Source organism: Pithys albifrons, chromosome 1, assembly GCF_047495875.1.
Source record: "Pithys albifrons albifrons isolate INPA30051 chromosome 1, PitAlb_v1, whole genome shotgun sequence".
Taxonomy (NCBI): Eukaryota; Metazoa; Chordata; class Aves; order Passeriformes; family Thamnophilidae; genus Pithys; species Pithys albifrons.
Window position 1 is genome coordinate 102,251,656 of NC_092458.1, and position 14,946 is coordinate 102,266,601.

A 14,946-nucleotide genomic window follows, 5' to 3' on the forward strand; every position below is an offset into this window, starting at 1 on the left:
AGAGCAGAAGGGTTGGCTGTGCAGGCTGGGAGGAAGGATGTCACCACCAGCCTGGTAGGAGGTGACCGGTCAGACAGGAGGCCAGTCCCCAGCTACAGAATTATTCTGTGGTTTCCTGAACACTTGTTCAAGTGCATCTTTGTGCATAAATGACTCAGGTTACCAAAGAGCCCGTTTGGTGTTACCACTAGTGCCAGACACTTGATAGACAATTACCTTCGCTTTTGCATGTTGAAAGAAAATCTTTGCTGCTATTTCTGGGAGAAAGATACCTATAGGAAATTTCAGATTAAATCTGTGAACTGTTTTCATTCTGAGAACACTTAGCAGTGCAAAATAAAATAAACCACACTTAATCAGAACTAGTATTTCGAGGGAAACCTAGAAGGTACTTACTGTGTGGGTAGAGGTTTTCCTACACACAACATTAACTATGAAAAGACTGAGTTGTTGAGACCTTTGTGTTTTTTGAAATGACATTTCCTGTCAGTATTTTTTTTTATTATACCTGTCTGTTTAATGTCAAGAGTCACTATTAATTTTTAATTGACATGTGGCAGCTCTTCCAAGGCTACGCAAAGTTAGCTTTGTGTGAAGATTTGACTGTATAATTGGGGCAGCATGAGAGAATTTGATTTTAAAATAAATCAGAAGAAATACTTATATACTGAATATGGTCTATAATTAATCATATGGTAGTATACAATTAATTTTAATTAATGTGCTGTACAATTAATTATACTTACTTTGTTTTTTTCTTTTAGTAAAAATCTTAGTATTCTTTTACCCCTAATTGCTTGGTAGAGAATTGCAGCATTTGTTGCACATCGTTCCTGGGTGCATACTTGGATCTGTTTCTTTCAGACCAAATACATGCTCCCTGAAATTGATTCTTGGCAATATTTATAGTTAGTATGTGTGAATAAGTTAAACACATGTAAAATTGTACCTATTTAGTGTATTTAAGGAAATGTAGGTGTACTGCCAGTGATGATTTGACATAAAAATCTATTTATAAATAGCAGTGTTCCTGAGGACAATGAATTGATGGATCAGGGCAGACTCGGAAAAGTGGGTTTCCTTGCAGCCAACATATGAGACTGTGCAGGACATTTCCAGTGCTAATGCACTGATACTTCTTCCTACCTTTCAACCCTCAGGGATCTGCTTTCCACAAAATTCAAATGTATGCAGAGACTTGAGAAGCCTCTAGCTGAATGTGGCAGTTTGTCAGCCAGTGCAGTGCGTGGGATGAAAGCGAATGAGGGGTGCACTGGTGTTTAACATTGTGTTAGATTTGAAATTACTTATGCAGCGTGTTAAGAGATAAAACTGTTTTTGCCTGTTTGGAACATTATTGGTAAAGGGCTATACATTTACATGTGTAATTGGCTGAACTCCAAATTGCAGGCAGAATTTGCTTTGTCTTCCTTTAATTTGTGTGGTTTGGTTCTTCCCTTGGGTTTTCATGTGTTGCAGGATGTAGGCAGAGAACGTGGCAGCTCACAGTGAACACAAGCGCAAAGGTTTTTTGCTTATACGTATATTCACTGGGGATGAGATTTCCTCCCATTGATGGGTTCAAGCTATGACAGTAATTTTATATACGTGAGCCCTTACACTATGAATTAGTAACCCTATGATGGGAGATTTGCAAAAAGGAGTTTCTTCAACAGTGAGTATAAATAAACAGGTGTCTGAGGAGAATTTATCTTCCACAATAATGCATAAATAGTTTTGGGATTTTCTTCTTTTTCATAAGCTAGAAAACCTCAGTTTGGTCAGGGAGTGGGTATATAGCTAAAAAACAACAGGAAAAATTGTGGCTCCTCCTGATTTCAGATGTTCCCCTTCCAGACAGGGCTGCTTGGTAGGAATCGGCCCAGGGCTATCAGCAAACCCACAGTCAGCAGTAGTTGTACCCTCTGGCCTGGAAGCAGATGAAATGTCACAGTGGTACCATGGCCAGCAAACTGGAGCTTGTTTGAGGGCAAACACCCCTCAGTGTGGATAAAGTTGCTAAAACATAAAAGTGTACAAGTATAGGCAGACTTACTGGCAGGAATCTGAGTCAGTTCTAAACTGACCCTCATTGTCTCTGGGGAAGGGTCTTCTGTCCCCTGAAACACCTCCTGGTGCATCTCCTTCCTTGCTCCCATGCACGGATATGGAGAGGCACCTAGTTAAGAAACTGAGGCAATACCATTCACGTGCTAAATGTGGTTCCTCCGGGTCTCTGTGACTAGAGGTGTGCTCTGAGCAAGCCGAGACGGGTCCGTGCCGCGCGATGATCTCCCGCTGGTACTTTGACGTGGCCGAAGGAAAGTGCGCGCCCTTCTTTTACGGCGGCTGCGGCGGAAACCGGAACAACTTTGACTCGGAGGAATACTGCATGGCGGTCTGTGGCAGCGTCAGTAAGTGCCCTGCTTGGGGCCTGGGCTCTCACTAACCCCGGCCGCGGTCTGTCCACACTTCCGCTCACCGCTACATCCTCCTCAGCCTCTCACTAACCCGGCGTGGGAGTGGGTGACTTCTTGCTGCTGTAGGTGGGGTCTGCAGTAGGTAGTCTAGAGCTTAACTCTTCCTTAGACTTCGCACTCACCTTCTCTTAATTTTTTGTCCAAGTGTCCTGATGTTTTGTGTGTCTGTGTGTGCACATACAGTGCATGTACAGAAAAAAATCATGAACTTTAGGGAAGCCTCAGGTAAGTTCAGAAATAGCTCGTAGCTTTTACAGTGTATTTTCATGTACTTCTGACCTTTTTTTAATCAAAGCTAAAAAAAACCCAGAATAATTATTTTCAGATTTTTTTCTTTTTGTTAGGTTGGTTTTAGTTTGATTTGAATACCTGGTGTGTGTTTGCTTTGAAAAAGGGGAAATGACATTTAATTTTTCCCTGCGGTGCACATGAGTGTGGATCACCTCCCACAAAACTTTAACTCAACCATATGTTTTAATGATCATTTTGCCTGAAGAAAGTGTGGTTTTTGGTTTGAGAAGAGTGGCTTTCTCCATCACTGGGCATTGAGGCTGATGAATTTGATGCTAGATTTATCAGCTGGGTTTTGTTTTGAGAGCCTGTGGAACACTCCCCTCCCATCTGCAAGCACATACTTACTCTTGGGAGAGTGTTGGCTGCCATTTACATCAGGCACGTTAAGGAGTCACTGCTGTGCCTGCTCACAGGGCATGGAGAAGCAGAACACATGCAGCATGTTGGGACTCTTTTTAGTAAAATATTTTCCAAAGTAGGCCTCGGAGTGTTTGCAGTAAGGAGGAGGCTTAAATATGCACACAAACAAATGCAGAGCTCTAGCAAAAGGTGCTGTGTGTGTCATGGAGCAGAGGAGCTGATCTCTGTTCTGTTGGAGCAGAAGCAACAGCAGTCCTGGAGGCAGGATGGGTACTCTGGTGCTCCAACTGCATTTCATCTCAGGGTCTTCTAGAGCTATTCCTGCAAAGCTCCAGGGAGGGACATGGAGAAATCTGCCACAATGTGAGTGAGGAGGATACCACAGGGATGGGGATCAGCTTTTGCAACAAGATACAAAATGTAGTGAAAAGAGAGATCTGTACAGTAGGTTGGTGTGAAGTCTAATGCATTTGATAACAAAAGGACATTTTGAACATTAAAGTTGCTGTATTAGTTAAGATTTTTCCAGAGGTGCAGAACATGGTTTGCCTCTGACTGCATCCTCTATTTTCAAGGATAAATTATCTTCTCTTCTAAGATGGGTAGTTTTCTTTCAGCATATGAGGTAAAAAATGAAATAAGAAACAATTTCTTAATTTGCTATATGTCATATATTCATTAGAATATTCAGATATGCCCAGGAGATTCTGCTCTGTCTCCTGCAAGTTATTGGATTGGGTGTTTTCTTCCTCAGATTCATTTCAACAAACAATACCAAGACCATTGCCATTTTTGTTCTTTCCATGTTTCTCTTGGTTGATTTTGAGATTCCCAATATTTGGTATGTCATTTTCTCTTTAAGGAATATAGTTGAGTACTTGAGGTGCTTGACTTCATTTTCACAGCTCAAACTGATTTTGTATCTCCGAGAGGTTTTTTTCCCTGTTATGTTTTTTTCCTTCAGTAGTTTCTCAAACATTTGCGTCTATAAGGATATATTTTCCAAGCTATTTTCCTCCTATTTTTGTTCCTGTTTTTTCATGTGGGTGTGTTCTATATCTACCCTGATCTCTACACCTGTTATTTCTGTTACTGAAGCAACTTTGTTATCTTCTGGTTTCGTGTACTGTTTCAGTCTCACTGTGCTGTTTCTCCTTATTCTTGCTCATTTTGCTGAATAGAAATGTTAATGAAAATAACTAGAAGTGCTGAATATAATGTTTCAGCACTGAAGTGACATCTTGTGTTTAATAGTGATACAATGTTGCTGGAAGAGGTGTGTATCACAGACACCGCCCTCATCCCAGTCCTGTGGAAGAAAACAAGAAAAACAGTGAAGAAGAGTTTCCATGTAGGCCACTCTTGTCTTTTTTTTTGCCCATCATCCCTAACTTAGACTTTCTGTTTCTTCTTTGTGCCTCCTCCTCCTCACTTTATGGTTATTTATTTATTCACTTCTTCATTCCTTTTCTTTTCATGTTAACATTATTGTTGGTCCCTTATGTCGTATTAAAAAAAACCAAAACAGTGAACCTCTCTTAGACAGGAGACAGGATGGATGCTAAAGCATGTCTTTTCTTTGTCTATCTCTAGTTTGCTTTTCAGGATAAACTAGTTAGATTTTTACAGAGTAACATGAAATAGTGCATAGCACTGGTTTTCTCTTGTGTAGTGGGCAAAGGAGTGAAAGGGTGGGATATGAGTCAGGTTTTTTGGTAATAAATTGAAATTAGACTGAACCAAAATGTGAGAATGTTCTGTTACCACAAATACTCATATACTGCAAAATCTGAACACTTTGTCTTACAAAAAAAAAATCACGTTTTATTCTTCTTCGTTGCTGAAGTCTCTTTGCCTTGACCTGAAAAGGTGAGTCTGTCCTGTCATGCAAAGCCTTAGACTCCCTCCATGATCAGTGGATTTGACTGGTTCTCTGAGGTCTGACAAAAGTGATTTCTCTATTGGGTAGGAGGGTAGGAGCTATTGCTGTCACATTTTTTCATTTACCACCCAGCTCCATGGAAATTGATATATAATGGCCCTAAAAAGTAGAAGGCTTGAAGGATCTTGTTACCAGTTCTTTAAGCCTGCCAGACCACATGCTCAGTCTCTATTGATTTTTAATAAGAATGTTCAGTAATGTCCATGGTTTCTGTTCAGTATAAGGATTCAAAGTTCTAAGTGTGGCTGTCCATAATAGCTGCTTTGAAGTCATTAGGATCTGTCAGGCAGTTAATTCGTATTTAATTACCTCAGAATGGGTATATATTGACAAGAATAAGCAAAAATTATATATTGCTGCTATTAAAGGAATTATTTCTGTCTTATTATTCTACTAAACAGTAATTTATTGTACTACTTTTTTTCTTGCCTGTTAATTGTTGCATTTTAAGCATCCTTAAAGCTACAGGAAATACGTTTTTCTTAATGAGCACTATTTTGAAAGTATGTTCATGTTCAAGTCTTAATTTGGGGACTTCAAAGCTGAGAAAATCCATTTTCTTAAATGTGTTTCATTTGTCAGCAATTCCATAGGAGACAGTTCTACCAGCAGCTTCTGCAGCTGGGGTGTCTTCAGAGAGGAGTGGAATTCATGGCACTGTTTTCATTTGTGCCTCACCTAAAGTGAGAATGGGCTGTGCTCTGGTGGTACAGTCACTTTTTGAAAACTTTGGTATATCATTAGAGATGATCTTTTATAAATAGGTGGAAGTTTGGGGTTTTTTATCATTGTACTGAATTCGTGGGACTCCCAACAGAACAGGGTTCAGTGGTGTCCGTTTCCTTCTTCCTTGAGTAAACACTGAAGCCAAGTAGGAATTTTAAATGTTAACACATGTGGGTTTGTTTTTGATAATTTCAGATCACTATCCCAGGGTTTTTGGGTGAATTTAGGAAGAGTAGCATTTCTTCTCTAGCTGAATTACTGTGAATTTACAAACTTACTAAATCTCTTAGTGATTTTTAAGTGGCAGATATTGTATTTCAAGTGGAAGATATGAAAAGAAACACATTAAAATCTACAGTTTAATAATATACATGGAATTGCACACAGTGTGATACACAAGACTGAATAATATGGAGGATCCACTCTTTTTGCTTTTCATACAGGTAAACTTCAGCTTACCTGCAGATTGTGCCTGTCTGCCCCGATACTTACTGAGATTGGTCTTAACGTGTTTCCAGTTGATGCTCTTAAGTGAGAGGAAAATTTATGACCTCTAGCATTCTGTCACTTCAGTTTCTCTCCAGAGGTGCACTGGGAATAACAATCTGTACCTTTTACAGCAGTACCTTAGAAGATGGTACTCCTGTTGTCGGGGGATTTTTTGATGTTGATTTTTTGTTTTGTTTTGGGGTTTGGTGAGGGTTTTTTTTTTTTTGATTTGGGGATTTTTTGTTGCTTTTATTTTTTTTTGCTTATTTACTGGATGATTGCTCATTTTATGTACAGCTACAGAGGTTTCTTGAGGTTGAGTAGGACCTCAGAGTCATAAAGCAGGCCACATCTAGAACATGGTCTATGCTGGGAATTTGCTGTTTGTGAGCTTTATAGGGTAGCTGGGGGGCCTCTGTCTATAAAAGCAGCAGAGCTTGCAAGCTGCTTCATGGCAGGGATACTTTTCTTTTTGATACTGAATGTAGTCATGGAAAATACCACAGCAACCAGCTACAATACTGATTTGTCACAGCCAAATGGAAGATGTAATATACAACACAGAAGTCTAGTGATAACATTGCAAATCCTAAAAATCTGCCTTTATGAAGAGTGATATTGTGGTGAAGTCCTCCACATAGTAAGTGTAGAGTCTTTTATTTGAATAAATAAAATTCACACGTTACTAAAATTTACTAATCCAGTTATACTCAAACAACCTATTGTTCTGTCAAAAAGGCTGTTTATATTCAATTGTGTTGCTGCTTCCCAAATTAGCAGTAAAGGGGGCATTATCCCTCAAGTGTTGGATTAGATGAGTCCCTCTTTAACCATCTCTGACATGAATTGCCTGTATCTGCTGGGGTTTATTTTTCCTGGCATGAAAACTCAGCTGAATTGGTAGAGTTGATGCCATTTCAAATAGTGAAGATGAAATCTTAAGAGAAACATATTTTTGCAGTTCTTCATTTCTTGGCAATCATTGACCCGTGTCATTCAGTCCCTAGGAGATGCAATGGGATGAGTTCCAGTATCATCTGTTTAAATAGTTAATTTTGACTACCACCTTTACTGGATGCAAGTGAATAATTCCTGTTTCCCCAGTTTCTTATCTGTATAAATTTGCACTTTTATTTCACCTTTCAGCCACACATGAAACCAGTGTTGGGCTGGGCCTTTTTAATAAGCAAGTGGATAAAGTTTAGGATTCAAAAAGGAAATTATATGAATATTTTCATATACAAGAGATAGACTATTCCTAATTTCAAGTGCTAAGAATTTTATTAGCATAAGGTATTATTATGGGTACTGTTTGCTGTAACTTGTTGAGTCTGATGACAGCATTTTTTGTCTTGGTCCTTTTTACTCTGTGGAACTTGATGGACTCTGACTTACTACCTTGGCAGAAGTCATGTTCAGGAAAATACTTCTGTCTTGTATTTCTTCTTTGATGCAACAGGTGAAAAGTTTGATGGGATTTTTTTATCCTCATAAATCTCCTAAATATAATTACAATGACAAGCTGAAAAAGAATGACCGTGCAGCAGAGTATTGCAAAGATGCTTGAAGAAAATTAGCTCTGAGGGCCTCCTCGCAGGCATGCAGTGACTCAAAGACCTTGGAGGCATCTGATCTGAGCCATTAATGGATGTGATGCATGTTGATATGCTTATCAGGGTTGGTGAAGAGGAAGTTGCATTCATGGACATGCAATGAAATCCTGATTGCCAGGTTTTATCTGGATGTGCATGGGTGGGTAATATATCTTACACAGAAGGATTTTTATATGTGAAAATTGAACTTAAATCTAGTTTAGATGGCAAGTATCAACTTTAATCACGCAGTAGATGAGGAATGATAGGAGTATGGTATGTTTTTCTGGGTGTTTTGGTTTTTTTCTCCAAGAAGTCTCTGTGAGGGATTTTACTCAACTGTCTTTCAAGCTGCATGTTGTTTGATGCCATACCAACTACTTAAATTATAACATTCAAGGACAATAGAATCAGTCTTTGCAGAGTAAAGTTAAAGACAGAATGTAACTTCTAAACATGTGATTTCTCCTTCTCAAAACACTCAATTATAATCATTTTCAGGCCCAGGTTGCTACACTGACCTGTGATTATTCCTAGAATACTAATGCAAGTTATGAAATATTGCAGAAAATATGTGCTGGCTTTTATGGCAAGTAGTTTAGCCTTGATGGGTAATTAAAACAATGAGATAAGCCGACTCTTATTAATAGAAAGGGCATCCCTCTGAAGCACTGCGTCCTATTTTATGTGTTAACTCTTCACATTACCTGTGCCCGAAATCTCTTACAATTACACCAGTAGAATGCTTTAAACTATGTGCTTTCTACTTCGCTTTAGAAACATTCATCTAATCTAACAAAATTTTGGAAGCTGAGAAGCAGCTTGAAATTGGAGGTGGAGAAGTCCAGGTCTCAAAACTGGTGATTCTTTTTACTGCTTCAGATGTTATCCCTGAGCGTACAACCACTCCTGCTACAGGGGGCTTATTTTCATAACTCAGTACCAACACACATGTATTTTGTTCTGGCTGAATAATGTATTTGGTTTTATCTGGTCTGTTAATCCATGTTTTGTCTTCTCAGAGTCCTCACCATTGTAGTCAGAACGGATCAGTTTTTATGAAGAACACTTTTCTCTAAAAGACTTTTTGAATGTCTTAAAGATGATTGTCAGATAAATAAAACACAGCTGAATTGTTGCATGACCAGGCTGAGTGATAAATATGTACTTGAAATGGATGAGCCTTAATAACAGTGAATAACTTAATGAAAGTTTGCGTTATTGATCATCTTTGCTGAAAGTTAAAAAGTGCAGCTGGATTTGAGTGGCCTGAAGGACAGGAGTGCCAGGCTCTGATTGTGATCAGCACAGTTCATTGCTTTGCAGGGAGCTTCCAGGCAGGGACATGCACTGGGGAGTTATGAGCAAAAGGTGTGGCTCCCAGAAGTCTTGCCAGTCCAGGGGTGCTGCCAACACTTGGAGCACAGCAGTGCTGTCTATTTGCCCCCCAAAACCCTAAAAATCCAGCAGCAGCAACCTGCTACTTAAAGCTAAAATACTAAAACTGGAGGCACATCTGGTTTTCATTCTCACAAGGAACTCTGTCCTCCCCTTAGTTTTAGATGGTGCTCAGAGAGCAGTCTTGGTGAAAGTGTGTGTGAAGAGAAAGTAATACAAGTGAAAAGGAATGCCTGCTGGTCCTCCAGGTTACAGTGCAAAGAGTGAGACTGGTTGTCTGTGTAGTGCAGTAGACTGTATGTTGTGTGTAAGGACACGGTGTTCTGTGCCCCAAGGTTGATAGAAAGCATAACAGTTCAACACACACGTCTCTCTAAACAATTCAATTGTATTAAATGTAACAACTTCTTAAGTAAAAATGCATCCTGGGACATCCTTTTCCCTACATTTAAAATAATGCTGATTTGCTACAGGCTTAGATAAACCTTTTCCAGCCTTCGTTTGTCTTGTATCATTCAGCCTGTAGTTTTTCTGGTTTGTGATAAAAAGGTGATCGTTATTTTCCTTTCCCCTTATTTAGATTCTGCTCACTGGCTCTGCCACCCTGCTGTAAGAGGCGTAGCTTGTTCACAGAAGCAGGGGGATCCCACCTTGTAATCACAGCTCATTTCATGAGGCAACAGCAGCAATAATAGAAACCCTTCTCACTGAAGATATTCCTTTGTACTTGTGATTGTCATAAGTGCTGTAATTAGTTGTGATCTTAGTCAACAACTGAAAGCTTTGATCTTAATCCTTCGTTAATGAGGCTGTTCTGTATGTGGAATTCAGAGGCAATGAATGCATCCACTTAATACCATATTGTAGTTGGGCTCTCATTCCAAATGGTTCTCATATGCAACAGCCAATGTCATTCAGAAAAGGGACATCCATCAACTGATCCTTTCACTTACATGGGATTGGTAAACGACTGCTTTTTCTTTCACTGGAGATGCTGAGACGGATTGTTTGTTTTTATGCGGAATAGTAAAACAGGATCTGGGCGACATATTCTTGTATTTTTTGCTTTTGGTCTTTCTTGGTCTTCTGATAATGTGAGAATTGTTGTTAAATAACGGAATGTGTAGAGCACAATTTGGCTGTATTATTAAATTTGTATTGTGTGTCCAGGAAAGTTAAGATTTTAAAGTCTAATAAAAAATTTTTTAAAAAATCTGTTTGGGAATTGTCAGGTAAAATGGGTGCAAGTGTGAAGAAAATGTTGCTGATGCTGCATTTCTTTCACGTCTGACAACACATACTTTTTGATCAGTCTCTAGGCAACAGTAGAATGAGTTACCTTATAAATCAAGGCAGTGCATCCTTTTGAGAGCAGGTGGGGTCATGGAATGAGATCAGGCTGCAGGTTTTTAAGGAATCCTTACATTTAACTGATTTACAACCAAATGTTCTAAATTTACTATTGGAAAACATCTATAAACAGAGGTCCCAAATGTATTGGGTTGCAAAGGATAGAGTTTTGTGCCAACAACCCTGAAGAAATTTTGCAAAGTTTCTGCTTTATGCAGAAGGAAAGCTCAGTGTTCTTGTAACTCTTTTTTTCCTGAGGTGCCAGTAGCTGGTCATTGTTAGGATGAAATCCCATTTCTGCCTAACTTCTGTTTCCAGCCATCAGAGCTCAATTGCTTCTTTCCAGTAAAGTTGTTGTCAGGCATCTTTTTCTCAGGAGATTTTCTAAATCAGATTAGTAGTCACCTGGTGGGTGAATGTACTGTCTTACCAGGAGACAGGTCTCCCAAGCTCCCATGAGTTCTCATGCCTCTTTCCTTTTTGGGAGCAGGTAGTGGAGAGCCCTGTATGTCCTTACAGCAGCCTTTTGCTCAAGGTCAGGTTTACTAGCTCTCCCCTTTTCTGCAGTGCTGCACTTCATCAGTGCTACCCTGGTCAGCATCAGCTTGGGGAGAGTGCGTTGCTATCAAATATTGATGTCCTGCCCTCATCCTATCCCTGCTGCTAGACAGAGCCTGGCTATCCTGGGCATCCAGATCTGAGGCATTTAATGCCCAGTTGCTGTTTGATTTAGCACAGGTTTTGGAGGGGTCTTGGTCCTCTGACATCCCCTGCACCAGGCACTGAAATCAGGTTTTCCAGTTCTCAGCACCTGCTGCTCTCACCTGTTCAGAATCACAGCACCAAGCATTTTGGTGAAAAGTAAGGATACTGTCTGAAAATCTGGGCTGTCAGGGCTGTATGTGTGAGGTGGGAGTTTTTGAATATCAAACCTTGAAGACAGAGGTGGCTTAACTGAGCTCAGTGCAAATGCTGGTGACCTTTTTTCCTGTTCAATAAATTAAAGGTTAGATCTGCATAATTTATTGGACAGTTGTTTAGATCACCACTTCTCCCCAGTTACATTTGCACAACTTAGTAGAGTTAGAAAAAGATGGAGAAGGATGGTGAGTGTGCTAGAGCTCTGCCCTATCTCATCCTCCCAGTCTGAACCCTTCTGTGTGTCAAGAGACAGAGAGAGGAGAGTGAGGGAGAGCAGAATCCTCTTCGCACAGAGACTGATTGAACCATGGAACTCACTGCCACACCACAGTGTGAGTGTTAAACCTCATGCAAGTTTTTTGGGGAAAAGAAATAAAATCAGAGCCATGGAAATAAAATCCAGCAAGGTTAGATAAACATTGCAAAAGAATATTCCCTGCTCTTGCCTGAGGGTGTTGGGGGAGTCCCTGGAAGGGATGGCCTTTGCTCAGTCTGACAGTCTTAAATTCCTTCTTGATTTGAAATAAAATTTCCTCTTCATTTTCTAAATGGAATTAAAATGCACAATGCTTATTTACAGCTTCAGGAAGGATGGAGATTAAATTGATTTGGTATTTGAGAGATTAAAAGGCAAAGACATATAGAACTGAGCATTACAGAAATGTTTCCATTCAGTCTGAGCTTTGGGTGATTTTTTTCTTTTTTTCTTTTTTTCTTTTTTTCTTTTTTTTCTTTTTTTTTCTTTTTTTTTTCTTTTATTTGCTTATACTGTCTGTAGCCTTTCTGGCACGCAACGCTGGATCCCAGCACAAACAAGGTTGTCCTTCAAGATGGGTTGTTCTGGTTAAGAGTTTCAAAAAAGCAAGAAAAAATTTATTTTTCTATAACACATTGTAGACTTTAAGCCATCTGAGGTTGTAAGAGTAACCACTGATGAGTTGCATCCTATTTTGTGACTTGTCTAGAAGGTTATTTGTTCCTGTTTGATTGTTACAGCATGTCAGTAACAAAGTTTACCATTTTACAAAATGTAATTTTGTAATTAAATATTTATAACCAACTAATAATGGTGGGTGGAGTGGTGACTTGCACTGCCTAAGACTTCCCAATTAGATCTTTTTTTTATTTGCTTGTAGATAATTACTATTTTTTGTTTTGAGGCAAGCAAGGCCTTTGCATTGATCCACTGAGTAACGTAGAAAATCCACTATGCAGATTATACCAGAAACACTCAAAACCATTTATGCCTATTGCAGAGAACTTGTAGAGTTCGAATGCAGCCAAAATACAAAGGATTTCTATTCATTTTTATGGTTTTATTTTGATTTACTTTTGGAGTTATACATCTAAGGATAAAAAATATGGATTTGGAACTAAGTTTTTCTTAACATTTTAGGATATGTCTTATTTCACATTCTGATGACTTTTTTTTTTAAACAATGTACCATAGACATGCTTATATTTGAAATTGTTTTGGGGGAAATAGTAATAAATATTCGTTGCTGTTACTTTTTCTGATCTTCCAGTTAAAGTTTGCTTTTGTTAAAGATACTGAGAAACATTTGGGGTGTCGTAGTATCCTGGATTTTCCATTTTAGTCTATCTATTGAAATGAATTACCTTTGTAAGTGAAGTTCACTAAAGTTCATGTAGTCAAACTGAGTGTTCTTTTTAAAAAATCCTGCTAAGCATACTTTGTTTCTTTGTCAAAATATTTAAACTAACTTTGCAGGGAGATGAAACTAGTTGTATAATAAAATATTTAGGAGCAATATAGTTGAAATAGTTGATTGTCATTGGAGAGTTTTTTAATTGCTGTTATGGCCTACCACAGAAGTTACTCTAATTAGTTCAGGGGTTATTGGATGTCACTGTGTAGTGAGGGAATTGTTGCTTGCTTTGCCTGAGTTGCCCCAGATGCAAATCTTTCCACTGCCAGTGTCACAGGTATCACCCAGTTATCTGACAGGAATGCCTGGCAATTAGTGCAAGCTGGATGGTTATTTCCAGCATCCGTGAGGGGTTTCCTTAATCAGAGATGTTAGAGATAAAGTAAATATCTGCGAGGCCAAACTGTCACTAAGGGAAGAATTGGAGATACTTCATTAGGTACTGCGGGATCTGTAAGTGCTTTAAAATGTATTTGCATTCACACTTATATGTTACAATTTGCCTTTTAAAAATAAACTAATGTACAAAGCATATAGTTTTACAAAGGGCTTTCTGCTAGCTGATGAACTTTAGTCATTGCTTGACTTTTTTTCCTTGCTTGGAATCTAACCTGTTTGAAGAACATTGCTTTGTTCACTCTGAAAAGTGTCTCCTGGTTTATAAAATGGGGCAGGAGGGGAATGTGTTTATATGTATTTGCTGTGTGCAAGATGTTCACCTAAACCATGTTTTTATATCTTCCTCTGAGACTAAATGAATGGCTTTATTTCAGTGGGAATTAGAACAGATGCTTCTAGCTTGGTCCACCTAAATTTTCCCTGTACTAAAGTAGAAATTCTGCTTTTTCCCCCCTCCTCTTCCTCTCCCTATCTCTAAATTTTACCCCAGTCCCTACCACAGCTGCTAGCACTCCTGATGCTGTTGACAAATACCTGGAGACACCTGGAGATGAGAATGAACATGCCCATTTCCAGAAAGCCAAGGAGAGACTTGAAGCTAAGCATCGTGAAAGGATGTCTCAGGTGAGGGGAGATTTCTTTATTCCTAAATGGGGGAGTTTGTCTATCAAGTCATAAGATGCTCATGATCCTTCTTCTTCTTCCTTCTCAAGGCTTCATCCAAGTGCTCTGCCAATTTGCCATGCTGTAAACACGCCATTTACTACATTTTTGACTCTAAGAATTCATCTGCCTAACCCACATTTGGGGTTGGGTCACCACCGATCATAAGTTGCTAGTTACTTGTGCTGGTTAAAAGGAAACAAAAAAATTAGAAATTCTTCGTATCTTTGTGGAAGAATGTTTGTTTTGTGAGATTATTCTTGTCTCTATGTAAAGAATTTGGCTGCTGTATTAGTTGTCCTTCCCTCATGGCTGCTGAGGGACATAGCTTGTGATGAGTTTCATTTTCTGTGTGTGCGGACAGAGGGCTGTGCCCTGGGATAATGTAGGATCACAGACGTTCATCTAATGGTCTCAAGCCTCAAGGTAACATGAAATGCATCTGAAACCAAAAGAACGGAAAAATTGTGATTTTTGACTGAAAATCCAAACCAAATCAACCCTTTTCTTTCCTTTTAACCAACAGATTTATGTAGTCTGAAACTGTACACTGTTTTTAATCCTATTGGACACTGTAAGAGATGCGTTATCACTCTTTCGGAAATAGGGCTTATAATAGCAGTGCCAATAAAAAGTGGTCACAGTTCTGCTCTAATAACAAA

The 14,946-nt window shown here is 39.0% G+C and overlaps 1 protein-coding gene across 5 annotated transcripts in view; it reads left to right on the forward strand.

The window, feature by feature from the left end:
* The window catches only part of APP (amyloid beta precursor protein), a 208,376-nt gene that overhangs the window by 122,432 nt on the left and 70,998 nt on the right, over positions 1 to 14,946 (forward strand). For 3 of the 5 annotated variants that reach the window (XM_071562894.1, XM_071562884.1, XM_071562875.1), the window contains exons 7-8: positions 2,247 to 2,414; positions 14,112 to 14,245. In XM_071562894.1, the coding sequence (XP_071418995.1) occupies positions 2,247 to 2,414; positions 14,112 to 14,245 (302 nt within the window). The remainder of the gene's footprint in view (positions 1 to 2,246; positions 2,415 to 14,111; positions 14,246 to 14,946) is intronic. The other 2 variants (XM_071562914.1, XM_071562904.1) reach the window with 1 other exon arrangement.